At 52.7% G+C, this 22,600-nt stretch overlaps 1 protein-coding gene and 1 long non-coding RNA gene across 2 annotated transcripts in view; one reads left to right on the top strand and one right to left on the bottom strand.

Moving 5' to 3' along the window:
• HS3ST4 (heparan sulfate-glucosamine 3-sulfotransferase 4) overlaps nucleotides 1-19,738 on the bottom strand; it is a 55,251-nt gene extending 35,513 nt beyond the window's left edge. The window contains exon 1 of the mRNA XM_068207415.1: nucleotides 18,809-19,738. Coding sequence (XP_068063516.1) covers nucleotides 18,809-19,452 — 644 coding nt within the window. The 5' untranslated portion in view covers nucleotides 19,453-19,738. The remainder of the gene's footprint in view (nucleotides 1-18,808) is intronic.
• Nucleotides 19,739-21,295: 1,557 nt separating this feature from the next.
• Nucleotides 21,296-22,258, top strand: LOC137483928 (uncharacterized). The gene is made up of 2 exons (XR_011004677.1): nucleotides 21,296-21,507; nucleotides 21,985-22,258. It is a non-coding gene; the product is annotated as an uncharacterized lncRNA (long non-coding RNA).
• Nucleotides 22,259-22,600: the final 342 nt, after the last annotated feature.

The raw sequence follows: 22,600 nt of genomic DNA, 5'->3' as shown, positions 1-22,600 counted from the left end.
TGACTTATTCTTCATCTGTTCACGACAGCACTGGTGGCTGCTGTGACCAGAGCCACAGGTCACAATGACATCAGGCCATTAATAGGACAAAGAGTGACAACTGGGATCATGCAAGAAGCAGGGATGGGGCAGGGGGGAAGAGGTGCTCAGGAGGAGCAGACAAAGAGTGCTGCTGTCTCCTCCCTGGCAGACAGCACGAGCTGGCTCTCTGTGAACCTGTCTGTGACAGTGGGTAAACAGGGACAGCACAGTGGCTGTGGAAAGGGCTGGCTGGCTGATAACTCTCTGAAATTAAACTAATTGCATTGCCTAGTAAATCCCAAGTGCAGATACAATACCTTTGCTCTTCTCCAAAGATGCTGAGTGGCTTTATGAGCATTAATTAACTCAGACTCACAAAACAAGCCTGTGAGGCAGGTACAATTAGATCCATGGAGAGGGAAGTCCATAGCCCCAGGTCCCACAGCCTGGCAGTGTGCAGAGGGTCCCTACAGGACGGGCTCCCTCCCCAGGGTGCAATTACAGCCCAGGAGATCCCACTCCCAGGACTCCACTCTAATTAACCATGCCATCTCCCTGTGCACTCAAATCCATATTTATCACGATTTCCTAGAACAGACGAAAGGCAAAACCATGAGAAGCTTTGCTAATAAACAACCACCAGCAGCAGCAGCCCTTCATCCTGGCCAGACCCAGAAGAATCCCTCTGCCCTCATCCCATGACCCTCCATTTCTCTGCTCCCACTCAAAACACCCAGCCTGGGCAGCCCATGGGGCTCTGCGGCTCTATGGCAGCCTGCTGCCACACCTGGCTGTGCTGGGCATGAGGCAGCCCTGGAGGCATGGGATGTGGCATGCAGCTTCCAGACACTGTATGGGCTTGGCTCTGTGTCCCTGTCCTCTCCCCACTGAGATCTGCGAGAGCCCATTCAGTACAGTGCCTGCACTCCAGAGAGTGCTCCCTGGGGTGTGGAGCAAGGAGAGCAGAAGCAGAAAAATCCACAGACACACACCTAAATAAAATATTTCAAAGTGAATTTCCCATGAGGTGTCAGCAGTTCTTTAATATTGTTATGCTTTTCCTGGCCGATCATGTTGTCACTCCAGCTGGTGGGAGAGTGATTGCCAGCTGCCTATGGGAAAAGGATGACAGGAATGTCTCCTCTTGCCTGGGAGACCTGCACTGGCTCACCCTCCTGCACCACTCTTGACTCTACAAACAAATGGCTTCTTGCAGCAGGAGCAGAGAGGCAGCAAGAGGGTCAGCAAACACATGTGCCACTATGGATCCCTGCCCTGTCCCCAGTGGGGAATGGAGTGGCAGGTCCCAGCACGAAGTACACAGCATTCTTCTCAGGAATGAGGAGCTGGTCTCACAGGGGTGGAACAGAATGGAGCCTTTTGCATCCACTCAGCCCTGACCCACTGGCTGGCTGGGCCACTGCCCTAGCCCTGGAGATCTTGCTGTCCCTCCAGCAGCCAGTGGGATGCAAAGCCATACAACTTTATCCTTTGCCAGTCCCCACTGGGTACCTGCCTGGCCTCTATCCTGGTCCTCAAGCTGAGGGCATTTGAGATTGGAGAAATACTGTAGGAATTAGGGAGCAATACTGTCCTGTGTCCCTGACCTGTGGTGCCTGTGGGGTGGCATGACCCTGGACTAGGTGCCCTGCCTTCTCCACTGCTCCAGTCACTGCTGCCACCCCAGAGGCAGAGGCTGTGCTATGGAGTGGGGACAGCTGCTGTGAATGTCCCTGTAACAGCAGGTGTCACCTCCATTGGGCACAAGAGCTCTGTGCCCCGTGGCAAAGCCAGTGTAGCTGAGCTGCACAAACTCACCAGGGCAAAGCTGGCCAGCTGCAACTTGCAACTTCCGTGAATGGGGAAGAAATAGTTATTTCCCCTAATTACAACTTCAATGCCGAATAAATGCCTGTCCGCTATGGTAATTGCAATGTCACCGGGTGATTAATGCCTGCTCTGCACTCCGAGGGCCTGCAGCACATCTGCAAACCACAATAACCCGCACCCTCAGTGCCCCAGCTGCTGGCAGCCGTTCTGTCCCTGGGCACGGCTGCAGCGGCCCTGGCTGGCAGCGCTGTACCCTTGCCAGGAGCTGTGGCTATGCCCAGCTCACAGCCCAGCCCCAGAGGCAGCTCTGCGTGCCCAGGCTGCGCAGGGCCCGCGCCTGGCCCAGCACAGAGGCTCCCTGAAGCTGCTCTTGCCCAGCCAAGCCACCCATCACAGCTCTGATCAGTGCCAGGCTGAGCATAACACAATCCTCAGCTGCTCTTAGGTGCCAGGGCCAGCACTGCGCTCCTCCCGGGGTTCCTGTGCCCTCGCCATTGTCACCTGTACCCACCACACAGCGTGGGAAGGGGGCTGGACCCACCCCACCCACCAGGCAGCCACAGGGCCACTGCAGGCAGCCACAGGGCCAGCCGCAGGCAGCCAGGGCTGAGCTGCACATCCTTGGCTGCTGCCACTGCTGAGGGGTGCCACAGGGGAGAGGCACAGGCTTTTAGGTTTAGCTTTATATGTAAAGGAGGGCCTCAAACAGTGACACTTGCTAACTACAGTTTAGAAAACAACAAAAGGAAATTCTAGAGAAAAACTCAGCATTTAGTCTCACCCCCCCACCCCCATTTTTTTCCTTATTCAAAAGAAATAATCTTTTAAGCGTTAAAAAATTCCCTAGTGCTGCTGATACAAAATGCATTGTAACCTTGAATTATATGTAGCAGGGCTGGCTTTCATTATTTATTAGCAAGATCAATTAGAATATTCTGTTTGCAGAAGAATATAATCCAATATGTACTTCAAGCACTAACAGCTAAATTTATGCTTATTTAAAAATCAATCTAAAAGTCAAGGTTTCCTTTGTAAATCCTTACTACAGATTAAAAAAAAAGCTTTGAGTGTTACCACCTGCTGAATGCTGTAGTCTCAAGGAGACAGTTATACATTTTAAAACATCTCAAATGGGAATTGATTGTGCCAGGCAAACAATTGCTGAACCCCCAGCATGGGGGGCTCCTGGCCTGCGTGAGGCTGAATAGCTCCCACAGGCAAGCACCCTGGGACCACAGCCCAGCCACTCCACAGGGAAGTGGGAACAAGCCCCCGACCCGGGCAGTGACAGCCAGCACCCCCTGCCAGCCGGGAAGGGCACCCAGAGTGTGCCAGCCATGCTGGGTGACTCACATTGACTCCCAGCATCCCAGCACAGACTTGTTTTTCACTGACTTCCCTGGGCTGACGTGGAGCCAAGGCACCCGCCTGCCAGCCCAGCTCAGGATCCGCAGTGTCCTCGCCTTTCTCCCCCGAATCACAGGTTTCTAAGATTAATTGTCATGTATAATTTATTGACCTCAGCCACAACCTTGGCCCAGCGCGGTTTCCTTTCTCGGCGCTGTGGCGATGGCAGCAGCAGGCTCTGGCAGGACAAGGGAGCACCAGCAGCACAGGGTGGGCAGTTCTCCTGGCGCCAGATGTGCCAAGGGGCTGCCCCACAGCCCTGGAGATGCCCCAGCCCCTCTGTTTCTTCTCTGTCCCCACCCTGCAGAGCCCTTTTCCCAGCTGTGCCAGCACCTGCTTTAATCTCCCCCCTGCTGCCAGCCAGGCACAGGCTGCTCAGCCAGCTTCCCGCTTCTCCTTCTTCCTTAAGCCCTTTCTCTTTCGTCTTCCATTTTTAAATCTTATCTCCAGGTAAAGAGGGTATTTGATGGGATCAAAAAGTGACCTTTAACAAGGGTAGCAGAGCTTCAAACAATATCCCTGCAAGTTCATGCACACTCAAGTGTTAAAGGGAACAGTTCTCTGATCTCCTGTTCCTCAGTGGAAAAGTTGTTTCACAAAGATTTCTGCCAAAAGCTGGTGCAGTAGACTGAGGAAACTTTCTTAAAACCCAGCACCTAGAAGTTGGCACAGGCTGTCCTTAGCTTCTGATAAGCCAATCCTTCAAAATCTTTTGGTCTCAGTCTTCGCTAGCAAGTGCTCCAGCCACACCACCCTGCACCTGGGTGTAAGGAGGGATGGAACTCGATGATCTTCAATGTCCTTTCCAACCCAGATCATTCTGTGAATCTCTGGAGTGTTTGCTTTTCTGCTCAAGTTCCCTATCTCTTGCCAGTTTCCTGGATCTGACAGATTCCTGACTATTCTCCATCTTTCACTCAGCTGAATAAAATCCCTGAAATGCCTCTTAGGTAAAGCATTCCGGCCGTGGAGGGAGGTCAGACAGAAGCAATCAGAGGGATCAGACAGTGATTAGTGGGCTGAAAATACAGCCAGAGCACAGTGGACAGACACCCCGAGGCTTCCCAAGGCCTCCTCAACAGCACCGTGTCCTGCTCCAGCCTGAGGTCCTCCCAGCCGTGCTGGGAGAGATGCAGGGAGGGACCAGCAGCATGAGCTTGTGGCTGGCACATCCCTTCCTGAGAAAACCAGGCTGTTTGATCTACGATCCGGGGGTCACTCTGGCGGTCACTCCAGTCTTGGTTGAGACCAAGACCTACAGACCTCCACATTGCACCTTGCGGATAAATTCCAAGTGGGAAAAGAACAGCCACAGCTAAAGGATGATGTGGGCACCTAACAGTTTGCCTCCTGAGCTTACACTGTGCCATGAAGCCAGTAGGTTGCAGTGCCATGTTCCCTGGGACCTTGGCAGACCAGAAGGGAGAAGTGGGGGACAGAGGCCATGTTATGCCAGATCAGGACAGTGCCGCAATCTCCAGCAGCAGCGCAGAACCAGTGCTGGCAGTGACGTGACCCCAATGCCGCCAGGAGGGCAAGAGGACATCTGTGGGGTCCCCCATCTGCAGCAGAGCGTGCTGGTGCCTCCACAAGTGGCAGGGTGCCCGGAGTGAAGTGGACAGACGGGATGGTGGGTGGGTGGCAGTGACAGCAGCATTAATCATTTCCGTGGCACCACACGAAGGCGGCAGGCAAAGCCTGCGGCAGGCAAAGCCTGCGCCGCCCCTGCCAAGGGCTGCACAGGGAACGGGGCATGGGTGACCCCCTCCTGCCCGCTCAGCACAGCCAACACCGGCGGCTCTGCTGGCCAAGAGCAGGTGCCTCCCTGTCCCGTTTCCCACCGTGCCCTCTGGGGAGAGGGGCAAGAGGCACCAGCTCTGGGTGCTCCTGGATGGGACAGACAGAACTGCGCTCCCACCTCCAGCTGCCCACACACACATCTCTTGCCAGAGGGATGCCGACCCACCCCCGCAGGCCAGCAGCCAAGGGGTTAAAGTGCCTTGTTACTGCCTCTGTAGCTGGGCTTCACTTATTTGCAGCCGGAATTCCCCAGGAGCCAGGGCTTTTTACTAGTGGCTCTGCTGTAGAACCATGTCATTATAGATTGCAAGTTCCTTAAAGGTCAGATAACACAACACAATTGAATCATATTAGTGAGCATAGCGAGCTGATATTTTCCTAGGAAAACCCATAAAGCAGATTGTTTGCTGCAGAGAAACACACTGTTGTATAGCAAAGCCACTGTAATCGTCTGCACAAACAAACAAGTGGTTTATGAGAAAACCCTCCCATGCTGCAGATCCTTGGGGCAGGAGCCAGCAGGACCAAGTGCTGGGCACCTTGGGCAGGTTGGATTTCAGCTTGGGTCACAGGACTGAAATACACTGCAAAAGACAAGTAGGGAAATAAACAATTTCCAAGCTTATTGTTGAGAGACAAATACTTGATACTTTGTTTAATGTCTGGATGCAGGTAGCAGTTAATCCAAGACAGTGCTATTAAAGAAATGCAGAATTGATTGTGAGGATTATCGAAGATTTCTGAAGAGCACAATTTCCATGGCCATGATGACCCCACCTTTTTTTTTTTTTCCTGATTTGCCTGTAATCTATTCAGACAAATCCTTTTATGACATTTATTTCCTTTCCAAGTTTCAACAGTGTGATTAATTACGGAACTTTGCAGTCCAACTTACCCTACTGCATGCTCTAATTTTGCTCCCTTTTAAAATGGTTTTCCATACCTAATAGACACCTTTCCTTGTTCAGCTCCTTTACTTTGTCCCTCTGAAACCTGCTGTCACTAACCCATCACACTGGCAGCCACCCATCCTGCCTGAATCTGCAGTTCCATCTGGAGGCAGCCAGCACCAGTGGCCGCTCACTTTCCAAAAGGGTGCGGGCCTTTCTGTGGGGAGAGGAAAAGCACAAACCACTTTTTCCAAAAATTTGGGTGCTTGTCAGACCCTAGGGTCTGCAGCCCCTCCGCCAGCCTGGAAATTCTCATTTGGTTCTAGATTTAACTTCAGAATGAAAAAGCAACTGGAATCAGCACAACCACTTTAACCTTCCCCAGTAACAGAAAGAGGAGGAAAAGTAATTTACAAAATAATTTTGAATAGACAAAAGCACATCTCCTCTCACTGACCTTCAACACCTGTGTCAGCTGTCCAGGGCAGCAGAGCAGGACCACCACTGACTCCCACTCCCACCTGTGTGGCTCTCCTCTGCGTTTCATCATGTCCCAGCCAAACAGTGGTGAAACACAGGCAGAAAAACAATTAGATTTAAATCTCGTTTCCTCTTTCTATCTTGCCTTTTTCTTTTCTCTACTTAGATGCTCCTCAGTGCACTAATAGGATTTGTGTTTAGCACAGTGCGAAACGAATGATTTATGGCTCTGTCCGCACTACGCACTCCCAATGCCATTGCAGCCCCTGAAAGGGCACTCCAGGAGTAGCCAGACGAGAGTGTTCTGGCACTCTGTGTAATTCTCTGTACACACTGCCCACACGATCCTTGCTATCCTGGCTCTCACAGTGCCTCTGTGCTTTCCTCACACTGCACTTGGCTCTGCTTAGGGAGGAAATGGGACCAAGACCCTCGACCAGCTTCAGCCCCTCTGCCATGCACAAGGCACACGGCTTCCACAAACCCATCTGCTGGTTTAACTGATCTTTCAGCTCACATTGACTTGTGCCTCATCCAAGCCAAACAGGGGCTCAGTCCCTGCGTTTCATTACCAACAGGTAATGCAAGGGCCACGTGAGAACTGACCAGACCCAACAACTCAAGCACGGTCAGGAGAACAGCACATTAAGACTGCAGTGACTCAGGTGCCAAAGTCCTACCGAAAGTCTCTGGGACTGGTCAGGTTTTCCTGGTGGCTCTGAATGTGGCTCTGTCAGCGCAGCTCCTGCGGCTCTGCACCAGCAATGCCCTTCATTAATTCCTAATGTTGCCCCAAGTACATCTCATATCCTCCAGGGTTTGGCAGCCCCTGTGAGCTGGGGCACAGAGCACAGCTCCCCACCTTCCTTCCACATATAACAAGAAGCCAAATGAAATAATGAAAGAAACTCATTTTAATGCCACAGAGGGAATTGTTTTATTGCTAAAGCAGCAAATAGAACTAATTGAATCCACTGGAAAAAAAAAAGGCACAAAGGAATGGAAAAGGTAGGTGTGGAACACAGACAAAAAGGGCGAGCTGGAGCCTGAATATTCATGGACCTAGAAACCACAAACCCTTGAATGCAAAATATCTTCATAACTGATCATATGCCAATGGCAATGCATGCACAGCTCAGAGACAGGCTTGGAATGTTTGCATTTACAAGATTTTTTTTTAAGTAATATTGTGGAACAAATTCTCTGGTTCATTAAGCTGCTTTGCACCTCCCTGGTAAAAGAGAACATCCTGGGAGCGAGCACCAGGACTGGCACAGGTTCCCACCAACACTGAGCGCAGGGCAGGTGGCGGCACACAGCCCTGGGACAGCTGTGGTGTCCCCAGTGCCAGGTGGTGGGGCAGGCAGCTGCCTGCCTACTGTAGGGGCTCTGGAGGCAGCTCTGACCTCAGCCCCTGCCATGGCTGAGCACAGTTCTGCATGGCTGGGCTGCCGAGCTGGGGCACTTCACCCCAAATCACCTCCCTTTTCACATGATGCCAGCTACACCTGCCACAAGCTTTTAAATTCAGTTTTCAGTGAATTTCAATTTTCAGTGGCAACATATATATTAACATGGGGGTTACATTTTAATTAAGGCAGCACTCATGTTCTTCATTACAATACTAAGTCATCCAGCAAGGAACACCAAGGATATAAATCCCATTAATGAAGAAGGAGATACGTAACCTGCACTGCATGCTCTGGCACAGAGGCACCAGTACAAGATGACTCTCATAGGAAGTGCAAGGTGAGAAAGCTGGATTAGAAATGCAGTTTATACTCCCAAGGGCCATACAATGTTCATCTGGCACCACAAGCCCTGAATCTGCACCCCAAAGGCACCCAAAACACCAGTCCTGCCTCAAACTATTTTCCCACCCCGAGAGAAAGCCCAAGGCACAGCACAGCTGCTGGGTGTGCTGCTGGGGGCATACAGTGCCTCAGTCCCTCCTGGACACCAACAGCCACATGTGAGAGGGAAAGGGCTGCAGCTGAGACCATCCCCAACAACAGCAGCAGCACTGCAGGGTGAGGGTGTCTCCCCAGCCTTGGGGTAACTGGGGGCTCAGCTCTCCCCAGGCTCACTAGAAGACAGAGGCACTGGTGAAATCCACCTCTCTGCAGAGCCCTCCCTTCCTCCCTACACCAGCATCCCAAATCCTTACCCTCCGGGCACAGCAAAGAGCTTTAGGCTCACCTCTGCCTGCAACACACCCCAAGCATTAGAAAAAGTTAATAGGGGTCACAGGGAGAGCTGCGCTGGGCAAAACCATGCCAGAGCACCAGGGGGAAGGACCCGGAACTGGGCAGCAGGAGACGGACCCACCACGGTGCCATGGGGCCCTCACCAGCCAGAGCCCCCAGCTCCATCACCCCGCTGACAGCCAGCAGCTCTGAACTTACACACTAATGAACAAGCTCCTTACACGGCCTGGCCACAGGAAAGCACTTCTTCACCACTGCCTACTGCAAAAAAATGGCTGAGGAGTTGCTGTTAAGGTTTTCCAAAAGAACCCATCTGCAGCAGAGACGTGGGTCGCCTCCCACTGAGACGACCATATCCCGAGACGAGAGTGCTTCAGAGTATTATGTGGGAACAGAGTAATAATAAAACACCTTGCCGTAACTTTAGCAGCAGTGGCTCTAGCAGAAAAGCCTGTAATGATCTAATAACACATTTCCCTTGCTGCCACTCCAGCCTTGTGAAATCCAGGGTAGTTTAAGCTATAAATCCATCCCAGCTATTCCTTTGTCATTAATTGTTAGGCTATTTGTATCACACATTTCACATACCAAATAGACTCCAATTTCATGGTGGGCTAGACTTCAGAGATGCTTCTTTTAATCTTTTTTAATTTTAAAGTGGTACCAAACTTAAATATTTTTCTAATGGAGTGTATGTTTTACTTACATCTAATAGTATCACTACAATTTAGGAGCAATAAAAGTCAAGCTCCTGTCTGTACAATAAGCTTGCAGCTCTATTTCCAAAGTTCAATCAGTTAACCTGGGAGAGCAATAACTTCCCTACAATGAGTAACAGTGCGGAATAATATTTAGATAGAGATAAACCCTTTTGCATAGGAAATTGCATTATGATTTGCTGGGTCTATGAAATTCTCAGCAAGATGCTTTAGTTTACCAATGAAGATGTTGCCTCAGGCATTTTTCCAGTGTTTCAATTTTTTGGGGAGGGTCTAGATGATTTTGAGCTGAGTAAGGAGCCCTTATGATTCCAGATCCCAGCGTGTGTAGCAGATCCAACAACAGAGCTGTGCAGCCTCTTCCCCACATTGGCAGCACAGGATAAGCAGCCCAAACAACGGCTGCCCCATCCCAGGGGCTGTGCAGCCCTGGAGTCTCTGGCCCCCCACACTGCACCAGCCCCTCAGGGTTTGCCCTGGAGACCCAGCTCCTTGGGGGTCATGCACATTACAACAGCAATTGCTGGGTGCCTGGTGCCCTGGATTGTGCTCATTTGGCCAGATACCCATTTCTCTGGAGGAGCCATTAACAAAGACCAAGAGCAGGAACACTGCTGAGTGCCTTCCCTTCAGGGCTGGGCCCCTGGCAGATGTAACATCCTCTTTTCTGTGGCACAGCTCAGCACCAACACCACCCACGGCTCCAACATCCTCCCTCATGCTGCAAAATCACCATCCCCACCACATGGCCTGGTGCCCCAGAGCCCCTCTAGATCACGCCTGACTGTGGATTTGCCTTTCTGTGCAGGGTGAACAGCTCACGTAGCGGAGGCAGAGCCCTTTCCTAGGGTACCCAGAGCCCTTTCCTGACGTACCAGTGTCCCTCAGTGCACCCTCTGGCTCTGCAGGCTCCAGTGCCACAGAGCATGAAGCAGAGGTGGTGACTGGTAATTCAGGAATTAAAAGGGTACAAATAAAGAGCCCTAAAATGAGCTTGAAGGTTGTGAGTGCTGACAGTGCAGGGAGGGGCACTGCAGGATCGATGGTGGCGCTCCCCCGGGGAACAGACCAAGGAGGGGTGAACCAGCAGCCAGTTAAAGACCTCCAGCAGCAACGACTTTAGGATCCATAGGTCTGCCACCAGCATTTCTTGAATCAGCACTTTGGATGGAAAACAGTCAGTTTGTTGTTGAACCAGCAGGACCAGAGCCACGTAATTGGCAGTCTGTCACCTGCACAGGTGATGCAGCACCTTCCACGCAGGACTGAGTTGGGAGGTGACCCCTTCCCACATGTCTGGGGCTCAGAGGTGGGCAGCAGCTGAGCCTCCCGGGGCACAGAAGCACCTGGAGGAGCCTCAAAGCCTCTGGGGCTGGTGCACGGCCCCATGTTGGCTTCACACAGGCTGGGTGGGTTTGCTCACCCTGGCTGGATGGTGGCAGCTCCTGCTGGGGGCTGCGCAATCCAGCCAGGCTTTAACAGCCAGGCCTGATGCTGACGTTGGCTTCCCACGAGCGTGCTCACAGCTCGGCTTAATTATGGGAGAGTCCATCAAGAACAAATACAGAGAGGGCAGAGCTGGGGCTGAAATAAAGTTATTTGCAGATGTGGATGAACACTAATACTAAATATATTACTGTACCCATCTCAATGCAAGATGAAAGGAAATTCACTCTAAAACAAAGGAGAACCACAGACCTGGGTTATCACAGCAGCACTGCTCTGCTCGGATCCAAAATGATTACCGCTAATAAAGGAGGGGGCCAAGTCCAGTCCAGCCTGGCTTTGAAGGGAATGGAAATCAGATTTTGGCTTGAAATGTGTTATAGCAATCTCTGTAATACAAAATAAAGTCTGGCAGATGGAGTTATTTTTATCCAAAGCTTGTTCTGTTTAGTAGGTCGGTGGCTATAACTGATGTCCCTTTGCTATTTCCTCTTCCCCCAGGTCTCCCTGCCTCAGTTTCTCCAGGCACTGACAAGATTAGAGCAGACAACTCCAGTATATTTTGGGAGGATCCTACTTAGCTGTAAAAATCAATTGTGAATTTTGCATCCACCCCCAGCATTTGGCCTGTTTATATTGCCAAATATATTCTGTAAAGAAGTACTGTACTTCACAAGAGAGCTTGTCAAGGTAAATACCTTAATTTACATAAAATGTGACTAGCAATTGAAATGTTAAAGCCATAAAGAGCAAGTTTATGATCCATCCTTGATGCCTGGATGTATAATATGACAAGGGGGGAAATACTGTGCCTTGCAACATTTACTAAATTGGTGTGTTGACACTGGAGAGGGAAATGGGAGACTTTGAAAAAAAAAGGTTGGAGGGTTTTTCTGAGGGCTGTTTTTTGGCTTTTTCTTCTCCCTTTTCATAAGTATGATTTTTTTCCCCAGCCTTCTACAGTCAGCTTTCAACGCTCTCCTTCAGCTGGAAACTGCAGCTACCTAAATAACAAATGGGGAGAGCAGTGCCCATGTGCCATCATGGAGCAGAGTCTGGGCAACAGCTTGGCCATGCCCAGGGAGAGGAGCTGCTCTTGGCAGGGTCAGGGCCAATCCTGCCCAGCCACTCCCCCATGCCCCCGACAGGTACCTTTGATCTAAACAGGAATTTCTCACTGTGATTGAACAGACACTTGTAATTCTGGGGTTTCCTTCAAACTTTTTCAAATATAGGGGAAACCAATTCAAATCTCATACAGCCCTAAATAATGCTTATTTTAAAGTGGATTAAAAGCCTAAAATGAACTGCTGCTCACATGCACACAGCAGTGAAATTACAATATCCACACTGGATGCTCTGGAAAGTTTGACTGTGCAGGTTCCTCACTTGGACTCCATACAAATGTTTCAGCCATTCATTCATGCTCATACCCTCATACCCTTCGCAATTCATTGAAACCACTTCAAGCAAAAATAATTTCAAAGAAATTATCTCTGTGTATCATACTCTGAGCAGTGAAAAATGTCCCACATGAATCAGCCCAGCCCCCAAAGCAATAAAATTTCTGCTGAAGTGCATGAAATAATGACTCAGAGAAAAGGAGTCCCCATGAAAAGACGAGGTAAAAGAAATCCATGAAAAGAAAAATACTCTGACCTTTGTCGATACAAGGTGTCACAAATTTGTGTTGGAATTTTGACTTTGAAAATCTAAAGCCTTTGCCCATAACTTTCTTTGAGAAGCTGTTGTTCCTTCTCCACCAGTCTGGGCTTGGCACAGAGCAGAGTGAGCCTTGCTAGCCAGGGAGCAAGCAGGGGTCAGGTGTATCATTTAAACCAGAGAATTTGACCACCCAACACTTCCCCTTTTGCTTCTCCAAGGGGCTATTTTTCCCCAGGCCTGTTTTTGAGTTGTCTGTAACTCTACATGCACGAGCAGTACTGCACTCACAAAGAGAGCAATGCTCACAAACTTTGACATCACAAACAACACTTAAACCATTAGCAGCAAAGCACCAGCATGTTTACAAAGTGGGTTATTGAGCAAAATCCTAGAGAAAGGATGTTCTTGAGACTACAGTGCAACAGTTCCAAGATTTCAGGGATGGTGACATGTGCCAGTTTCCTACATGCTCCAAGGGATGTTCCAGCAGTCATTGGAAGAGGCGTCCCCAGCACAGGTGGCTGGTGTGCTGAGCCCTGTGTCCATAGCCCTCCCAAGAGAGCTGTGTGGCTGCCCCTGTTCCCAGGCTCCTCACACACACCGGGATCAGAGTGGGCACAGGGCAGAACCCCTGGGCTCGGTGGTGGGACATCACCCTGGTCACTCCACCCCACCTGTCTGAGGGAACAGGGCCGGACACCTCCCTGCCAAGGGGCCGGTGCCTGGGGGCTGCCAAGGGGCACAGGGAGCACCCTGCTGCCTCCCCCTCTTGCTTCCACCTTTCTCTCAGAACTTTGTGCTCACAGTCAACCACAAATACCTTCCACACGGAGGCAGAAGCAGTGACAAGCCCTGCGGGAACGGGTGCTCCAGAGCTCTCCTGCCAGTGTGTTGGCCCTGGCACTTCTGTCACTCTCTTTGCAGGAAGAGCCAGAGCAGCACATAGGGGCTGCAGGTGCTGAGAGCAGCTGCCATTCCCATGACTACAACTGAGCAGCATGTGGATAACCACCATCAGGTGATAAAACACTGCAAATAGACACAATTCATTCCTTGAGCTAAAACAGAGCAGAAAGGAGGGAGACAACTGCTGCCCAGGAAGGTGCAGGGTGGGTTCCCCTGACCCAGCACACAAGGCAGGGGCAGAGCCAGGAGACCCTGAGCTCTGGCACACAGCAGATTCACTGCAGTAGCTGCAGGATGCAGAAGAAAATCCATACCTGCTGCTGGAATGGCCTCTCAGTCCCCAGGTGGGTGAAACATGGAGGCCAACCAGCACAAAGCCTGACCCCTGCTCACAGTCCCCAGCCCAGAGCTGACCCAGGTGTCAGCAAAGTCCAATACACTGGATCCACAGAGGAGAGAGGCAGCTGAGTCACTACCTTTCAGCAAAAGCCAACTCACAGCAGGGCCCAGAAACAAAATCAATACACTTTCCCTAAGTTACCAGAAGTGCAGTGGGTACAACACTCTGGGAAGGCCTTTTGCAGAGAAACACAGCAGTTCCCAGGCTCTGCAGCTGTGCCTGTGGGCAACAGCAGACCCCAATCCATCCTTCCATTGTAGGTGTTCCCACAGTGCTGTCAGCACAGGCTCACAGTGCTGATGGAAAGGGTTTGATTTCCTGAATGCCCTGAGCTGATCAGAACAGCACAGGCATTAGCCAGCAACACAATTACAGCTCACAGCGAGGTGACACTGTGTGGGATGAGGCTGAAACGGCCCCAAGCTATCGCTGCCCAACAGCTGTTAGGGGATGTTGAAGAAGGGTCCCCACACACATCCCTGGACACAATTCCTGCCAGCAGCCCTGGCAGCAAAAGCTGGGTGCTCCAAGGCTGGATCATGCTCCAAGGCTGGATCATGCTCCAAGGCTGGATCACGTAGGGCTGGGCCCCACTGCCCCAGCCACCAGGTCAGCACAGGAAGGAAGGTGAGACGGCCCCATGGGGAGCAGAGCCCGTGGCAGAAATAGCAACACACAACAGCCACCTGCCCCATACAGACGAGCTCAGTGTCCACAGGGATGCAATGGGAGTGCCAGCTCTGGAGCCAGAGCCAGCGGCGCCACGTAACCGCTCACTCGTGAGCACGTGTTTATTACTGAGAGAAGAGCTCCCTGTCATGGCATTATTCATTATTTGTATGAGGCCAGCAGCTCACCAAATAACACTCAGGCCTGACTGCTCGGGAGAACACTTCAAAAAACCCAGACAAGCAGTGCAAATAGCATTAGACATGCAAGCCACTCCACTGCCTGTCATGGTGACTGCTCCTGCAGCGGGGCCACTCCACACACACAGCTACACCCTGTCCATGTGCTCAGCACTGGAGGCCCAGGGCAGAGAGGGGAATGCGATCTAATCACAGATATTGCTGCAGCCTCTCCATCAGGGCTCCACTGAGGAGGAAGCAAGGAGTAAAGCAATGTGCATGCACACACAGAATTTAACTCTTCCAGTCAGCAAACCTTAAAACTCAATTTCAACTCACCACTTTCAGGTGTTCTTTTTGTGTTATGGAAATCATATTGGTGTTAAAACCGCAAGTTTGTTTTCAAAATATTGTTGCAAATCCCCAGTTTGTCTGCTAAAGGCAGGATGTCAAGATAGCCTTGAAAGCATAACATGACATAACTGAACCCCCTCACCATGCTAAGCCTGCAGGCAGCTGGGGACAGTGGCTGGGAACACTGGGCTGTTCCACTCAGCTCAGAAAACCTCAAGGGTGCCCAAGTGATGAGGTCTCCTGTGCTGGTCATTTGCACCAGCAGAAAGACACAACTAAAGCCCCCCCAGGCTGGGGCTTGGAGCTCCCACTGTGTGGCTTTCACACAGCCATCTGCAGCATTTCTCTTCCAAAGTCCCCAGACCAGTCACCAGCAGCATCTGAGCATCCCGAGATATTGGCATCTGCACAGGTGAGCCTGGTGCACCACCCACAGTGCCAGTGCAGGGCAGCGTGGCCACTGCACAGTCCAAACAGGTTCACCTCCCCTCCTTCTCCAGTCACACAAAGCCACTCCAGGGCTCCCCTGCAGACCCCTGCCCACCTCCCTGGGCTCTCTCCTCTCTGAGACCAAATCAAGGCCCCTAGCACCATAAGGAGACAAACTTGTCCAGGTGTGGGATACTGCAGGCAGTTTGCTGTTCCCATTATCCATAATATTCCTACACGACTGTGTGACCTTGATCCATGCCAAGGCAGGGAACTCAGACATGTCCCAAATGCTGTGCCTGTGCTTGTAATGAGCATTTATGGATGTAATCTCCATTCCCTGGCCTCAGAGGCCTCTCTGTCATTCTGCCATCCTTTCTGGCTCTGAGAAAGGCTCTCGGGGCTTTTCCAAATGCAGGATAGCTCAGGGCAGAGCTCATGGCATGGGGCATGCCCACTGAGGCATGAGCATCACACCGGAGAGAGCAAATGCCTGCAGTCCAGCCTGGCCATGGGGGACATGCAGAGATCACTGTGCCTGGGCACGTGAGAGAGCAGGGGGACACTTGGACACTGGCTAAAAATCAGCAGCAGCTCCTGCAGGAAAGCTGGCATATCCTGGGGAAGGAGGGAGCAAGTTAAAGACAACGGCTTGCAAAGGAACAGCAGAGGAAGATTGGATGTTGTTTAAGGAAAGCTGTACCATGGAACTTGTCCTTCAGACAACCCAGCACTAGGAGGGACAGAATCATAAACTGCAACCATAAATACAATCCTGGCAGAATAATGGAAACTAACCAAAACTAATCTTGGCCTAGTTTGCACCAGTTCGTGTGTGGAAAGACCTCTGTGTGCAATTGCCAAATGAACTGAGCTAAAGAGATCAGAGACAGCACACAAACCTTCAGCTTTCCGTACAGGTTCCCAGGAAAAAACAGAGCAGGCAGTGTAGAACTGCCGTCCTGACATGCCACCCTGTCCCCAGCAGCACAGAGCTGGCATCCCCTGGCCCAGTGCTTGCATCAACTCCAGCCACTGAGAGAGATCCTGGACCACACATCCAGAGCACTTAGGGCTTTTCAATCTCAAGGCAGCAAAGACACTGGCAATGCAGCATGGAGTACACACAAAGAAATGGCAATGCCCTGGTGCCATCTCCATTTTACAGGAGAAACCAAGGTGAAGAAGGCATTTCCCTTTCCTCCAGCTCTTTGAGACTGGGAGATAATCCTGTGACTGAACACCTAAGCAAGGAACCTGGAAGGTATGCCATTCCCTTATTTCACTATGTAAGAAAAAACCTGACCGTGTTAAGAGCTCACAGTGTGTAATGCAGAAGTCACCACAAGGAGATGACTTTAATAGTTGCTTCTTTGTTAAAAAAAACATTGACATTTCTGTGGACAGGAAAAAAAATCTCCAATTACTCTACCTGGGACACAGCTATGAGCTGTCAGCCTCCCCGGTGCACTCAATCAGGTGATCTCAGAGGTCAGGAAGAAGCAGCTGCTGGGATGGACGGTGAGCTTTCCCCATTCTGCTTTTGGTTTGTGTTTGTATGGCACTAAAAGCCAGCCCATGACGACAGCCTGGCACCAGTACAGCACCAGGGAAGTTGTGGCTGCTGCTGAGGCACAGACCACCAGCAGTGTCCTGCCCCTGCAAGGCTGAACACTCTTGAAGAAGGGGGGGAGAAGCATGTGTTTGGGTTGGGCAGGTGTGAAGATGGCTGCAGGTCAGGCAGCCAGGGCTGCAATGGCACAGAACACCAGTCATTTCTTTACCCATCCCACAGCCTGTTCTGCCCAGACCCTCGCACACCAAGGGTGCCCCAACCTGTTCTCCCACCTCTCCTGCCCAGGCAGCAGAGCTCCAGGGCTTGAAATGAGCAGCATACACCAGAAAGCTGCTGCAAGGATAGAAAATACCAAACTGCACTCTGCAAATGAAAACCTGTGTGTGCCTCTTACTCCATGAGAGGAGTTACACCCACTCACTAGCCCTTTTCTAGTAGCATAACTTTAAAGATGAAAAAGCAGCTGCTCATCATATTCAGTGCTTGATCTTCTTCTGCCTGTTTTGAATAAAACCATACTTTTTTTATGTGCCGCTTTCTATCCTCTTCTAGCCAGTTTTCTAAACTTATTTTTCAAGATAAGCCTTTCCTCCAGGAATATTCACTACAACAAAATACTGTGTCTGAAATTATACCTATAAACACAATAACCATAGCCAGTCCTTTAGTTCTTCCCCCCATCAGAGCAGCACACCAAAAACACTCTCAGGGACAACCTCACTTTCTCAGTGCTGATGTCCACTTTCTTGAAATCCCTGCAGAAAATCCCACAGCATTTCACCAGAGCCAAGCGGATGCCACACCAAGTATGGCAAAGATTTCCTTCCACAATCCCCACAAAAGACTGCCTGGAGTTTCTCACCTTTAAATACCCCTGATATGCAGACCATGTACTTTATTTTAATAATGAGGGACCAGATAATCCAGGCAGTAACTTGCCTACTGCCTCTCATTTTTAGCTTCATTTGCAGAGCAACTAAACAGCTGCCATACTAACCACAACAAGAACTTCACCAGCTCAGCCACAGACCACCTTCTATCAGGAACCAGTACGGTTTGCTTTGAACCATGAACTACAGAGCTACTGGGAGTTTTTAAGTTCTACTGGTGTGCTGCATTCTGCTCAGAAATTTTTAAAGACAGAGAAGAACACTGAGCCATCACAAGCCATTGATTTCCTAAACCTGTCAAGACATTTAACATTTCCTTACTGCAGTCCAGTGTTTTCTAATAACCAGGACTTTTAGCATAAAATTCCTTTAAAATGTTACCCAACACCAGACAACAGTATTTAGACACTTCTTCATGAACAGAATTAGATCTTGTCAATGGAAAAAAAAAACTTCCTAACATAGAACTTGTTGAATAAAGAGTAAACCTTATTTGTGAAGCAAAGCCTGTGCTCCCAGGAAGGCAGCATCCTTCAGCCCTAGCAGCACCTGGAATAACTTGCGATCTTGTTTATTTCAGTAATTATTAATTACCGACCTATTTAGGTGTATTTTATACCAACAGCAGCTGAAGTGCTATGGTATGCTCACACACTCAGAGCAACCGAGAGGGATGTTAGCAGAGATTTCCTGCTTTCTCACCAGAACAGCGCGTTTTCCATCGCCATCGCGGCCAGGCGCGGCCCCCGGCGACCCGCCTGCCCCGGCCCCGCCGCTCGGCCCCACGGCGGTCCCGGAGCCCGTGCCTTCGCCCCGGCTCCCACCGGGGGCCAACAGGAAACCCCCGGGACCACGCAGGAGCTTCCCCCGCCCCGCACGGACACGCATTCCTCCCTCCCCGCCAGGGCCGCGGATCGCGCCCGCAGCCCTCCGCCCTCACCTGTACCACTCCAGCCCCTTCTCGTAGTTCCTGTCGAAGAAGTGGGGCTCGGTGCCCACGGCCCGCACGTCGGGGTGCGCCCGGATGGCCTCCAGCAGCGCCCGCGTCCCCCCCTTCTTCACCCCGATGATGAGGGCTTGCGGCAGCCGCTTCTCCCCGTAGTCCGGCGTGGTGCTGCTGCCGCCGCCGCCGCGGCTGCCCGGGCTGCCGGCCCGGCTCAGCTCCTCGTCCGTGGTGCTCGACTCCTGCGGGTCCCTCTCGAAGGCTCCGCTCTGCGCCGTGATCACCTCCCCGGGGGCCAGCTGCGTCCGCAGCCAGGTGCCCTCCGCCCCTTCCCGGCTGCCGTTGGAGGCCCGCGGCGGAGCGGCTGAGGGGGCCGGGGCGCCGGGGCTGCCCGGAGGGCTGGCGGGGAAGCGCGGGGCCGCCGTGACGGGGAGAGCGGTGGGGGAGCGCGGGGCCCCGGGGACCGCCGAGCCGGGGAGCGCGGCCGGGGAGCGCAGGGCGGCCGGGCCGGTGCCCCCCATCAGGCTGTAGCACAGGTAGGTGAGGCACAGGGAGAGGCTGCACATGCAGAGGAGCTTCCGCGCCGGGGGCCCCTTAGAGCCGCGCCCGCCCGGCACCCCCGGCTGGGCGGGGGGGGACATGACTGCTCCCCGCTCCTCGCCCCGGGCACCGGGCGCACATGGTGTCAGCCGCCGCCCGGCCGCCCCAGCCGCATGGGGCGCCGCTGCCCGCCCGCCCCGCCGCCGCCGGTGGGGGGGGGGCCCGCATGGCACGGTCGCCGCCGGCCCCCGCCGGGTACCGGGGCGCTGGGGATCCGCGCGGCCGCGCTCCGGTGCCACCGGCTCCGCACTGTTGCCGCCCGAGTTCCTGCCGCGAAACTTTGTGCCGGGTGGGAGGCGGGAGCGCGTTCCCGGCGCGGGGAGGGCCCGGCCCGCCCCCGCCGCCGCCCCCGCCGCCGCCGCCGAGAGCGCGGGGAGCGCGCCGGGCCGGGCCGGGCAGCGGCGGCACCGCGGACAGCACCGCGGACAGCACCGCGGACAGCACCGCGGACAGCACCGCGGACAGCGGCCGGGCAGCCCGGAGACCCCCGGCCTGGGCAGGCCAGCTGCCGCAGTCCCTCCCGCTGGCCCGCCCGGCTCGCCGCGCACAGCCCTCGGCTGCCCCACACCCCGCCTGCCCCATGTGCTGCCCAGAGCCGCCCGCCCTGCCGCAGCCACTCGTGCCAACACTCGGCGAAGGGCCCCAGAAACAGGGACGGTGTCAGCTGTACCCTACAAATCCTCCTCCTTTCCCCTGCAAAAATCCCCGCGCCACAGCTCCTTGGCCTCTCATTCTGGCCTGCTCCCCTCCACCTCCCCCGAAGTCTATTCTGTCCCCCTGCCCATGGCTCCTGCACAGAGCCTGCAGCTGCTGAGACAGCTCCTCTGGGACAGCCCCACGCAGCACGGCCCAGGTCCCTGGTTCTGGCCTTTCAGGGATCTGGGACAGTTTCTTAGGGCAGCCTGCTTTTTCCTGGGATCCTGAGGAGAGGTGGCAGACCGTGGGCAGGAGCAGGCAGGAACTTAACTTGGAGCATGGAGGGTTCATAGTTTAGGTGCCAGAAGCTGCACTAGTAGATGAAGCCAATTACACCCTTGCACAATGCTCTTCCAGGAACTCTGTCTCCAGCCTTGGTGGAGCGGGTTGGGGCTGACAGCCTCTCTCCTCACAGTTTTCTGGAGCAGCCATCACCTCTTTCCAGCTCCACGTTTTGTCACTTCCCACCTGCAGTTCTCAGGTTTGGCATTAGGATGTATTTTGTGAGAGGAAAGAATGCATTATTGTCTCTCAGCTTTCTCCTACACCTCGTCTGGGGTCTCCAGGAGTCTCTCCATCATGGGTATTGTCCTGGGATATTGGAGCATGTCACAACCCTTGGCGTCCTGCCCCACAGCAGAACAATGCTGGCAGTGCCGTGTACAGAGAGGAACTGAGGAACACGGCCATGTGCTAAAACCCTCACAGGTGAACGAGCAGCAATGTAACATTGTGCACGTCCACTGCCAGCACTACCTGGGGGCAGCACATCCCAGAAAGAGCCAGCACCGACCCCACTGGCAAAAGCTGCAGAGCAGTTCTATGTTCACACATACAAGGGCCACAGCTGCACTTCTGAGCCAGCACTGGGAGAATGCAGACTGTGTCCCCAGCCTTGTGCATCTGTGAATGCTGTGTAACTCTTCCTGCCTGTGAGCAGGATGAGAATTTGGAGGCAGTGACACTTCTCCACTCACCGGTCTGGGGAACTACTGGATTGTACAGAGATGTTCTGGGTGAGGCTGGATGGGAGAGAGCCGACAGAGCTTCCTCTTGCTCCTCCAGCTGATGAGCCGTGGCCCAGGTTTTGCAGGGGAAGCCCGGGAATCGCCCAGGTTTTACAGAGGAAACCCATCTCCAAAGCTTGCTGTTGCATAGGGAACATAGAATCATGGAATGTTTTTAATTGTAAGAGACTCTTCAAGGTCATAGAGTCCAACCCTTGCCATGGCCAGGGACACTTTCCACCATCCCAGGCTGCTCCAAGCCCTGTCCAGCCTGGCCTGGAACACTTCCAGGGATCCAGGGGCAGCACAGCTGTTCTGGGCACCCTGTGCCAGGGCCTCACCACCCTCACAGGGAAGAATTTCTTCCCAATATCCAATCTAACCTTGTCCTCTGTAAGTGTGAAGCCATTTCCCCTTGTCCTGTCACTGCTTTCTTTGACCTTCCTTTTCAGCTGACATATCTGCAGAGGCCCTTCTTGTTATTCTGTATGTCCCTTGCCAAGCTCAGCTCCAGCCTTGGCCTTCCTGTTTCCATCCCTACACAACCAGGCAGTTTCCCTATACTTCTCCCATGATACCTCTTCCTGTTTCCACTGCCTGTGCATTTCCTACCTCCCCTCGAGTTTGACCAGCAGGCCCTACCTCAGCCATGTCAGACTTCTGCCTTCGTTGCCCGATTTCTTGTGCCTGGGAAAGTGCTCTTGTGCTCCATGGAAAGTGCCCTTAAAGACCTTCCAGCCCTGCTCTGCTCATTGTCCCTGAGGGCATTTTCCCAGGGGTTTAATTGACTAACTCCTTGAAGAGCTGGAAGTTTGCATTCCTGAAATTCAGAGCCCTGACTTTACTCTTCGCCTGACCTAAATCCCTCAGGACGGCCAGCTCCACAGAGTGATGCACCTTTGGAGTCCCAGCTATGCTTGGTCTCATTGCAAAAGCAACATTTGGAAACAAAAATTAAGTGCCAATATTAGGTAGCTACCCGGAGCTGAGAAATGTATTCATTAAAAAAAGAGGAAAAGCACCAATGTTTCCCATAATGAACAAAAGCTCAATGCTGCTCTCAGCTGGACATGTGTTCTCTCTGTGTAGCTCCAGTTCCAATGGAGATAATTCCTTCATAATATATTTTTTATGGCACACATGAGACCTCTGAAATGCAGTGTCTTGTGTCCTGTAAATCATTTTCTGTAACTTGTGGATTCCTTTTCAACTGCATTACAGTAATGTGAATGTGTGGGGACTAACTGGAGCTGACAGATGCACAGCCTCATGTCCCCCGCGCACGGCGCTGCCTCGCGCCGTGCCCCAGCCCAGTGCTGCAAGAGCGGCACAACTGCAGGAGCTGCACAGCTGCAGGAGCTGCATAGGTGCAGGAGCTGAACAGCTGCAGGGGCATCACTGCTGCAGGAGCTGCACAGCTGCAGGGGCGGCACAGCTGCAGGGGCAGCAGCACTTGGCCTCGGGCATCCCTCAGGCGCTGACCGGG

This window comes from Anomalospiza imberbis, chromosome 16 (genome assembly GCF_031753505.1).
Source record: "Anomalospiza imberbis isolate Cuckoo-Finch-1a 21T00152 chromosome 16, ASM3175350v1, whole genome shotgun sequence".
Classification (NCBI taxonomy): Eukaryota; Metazoa; Chordata; class Aves; order Passeriformes; family Viduidae; genus Anomalospiza; species Anomalospiza imberbis.
This window is presented reverse-complemented; position numbering and strand designations above follow the sequence as displayed.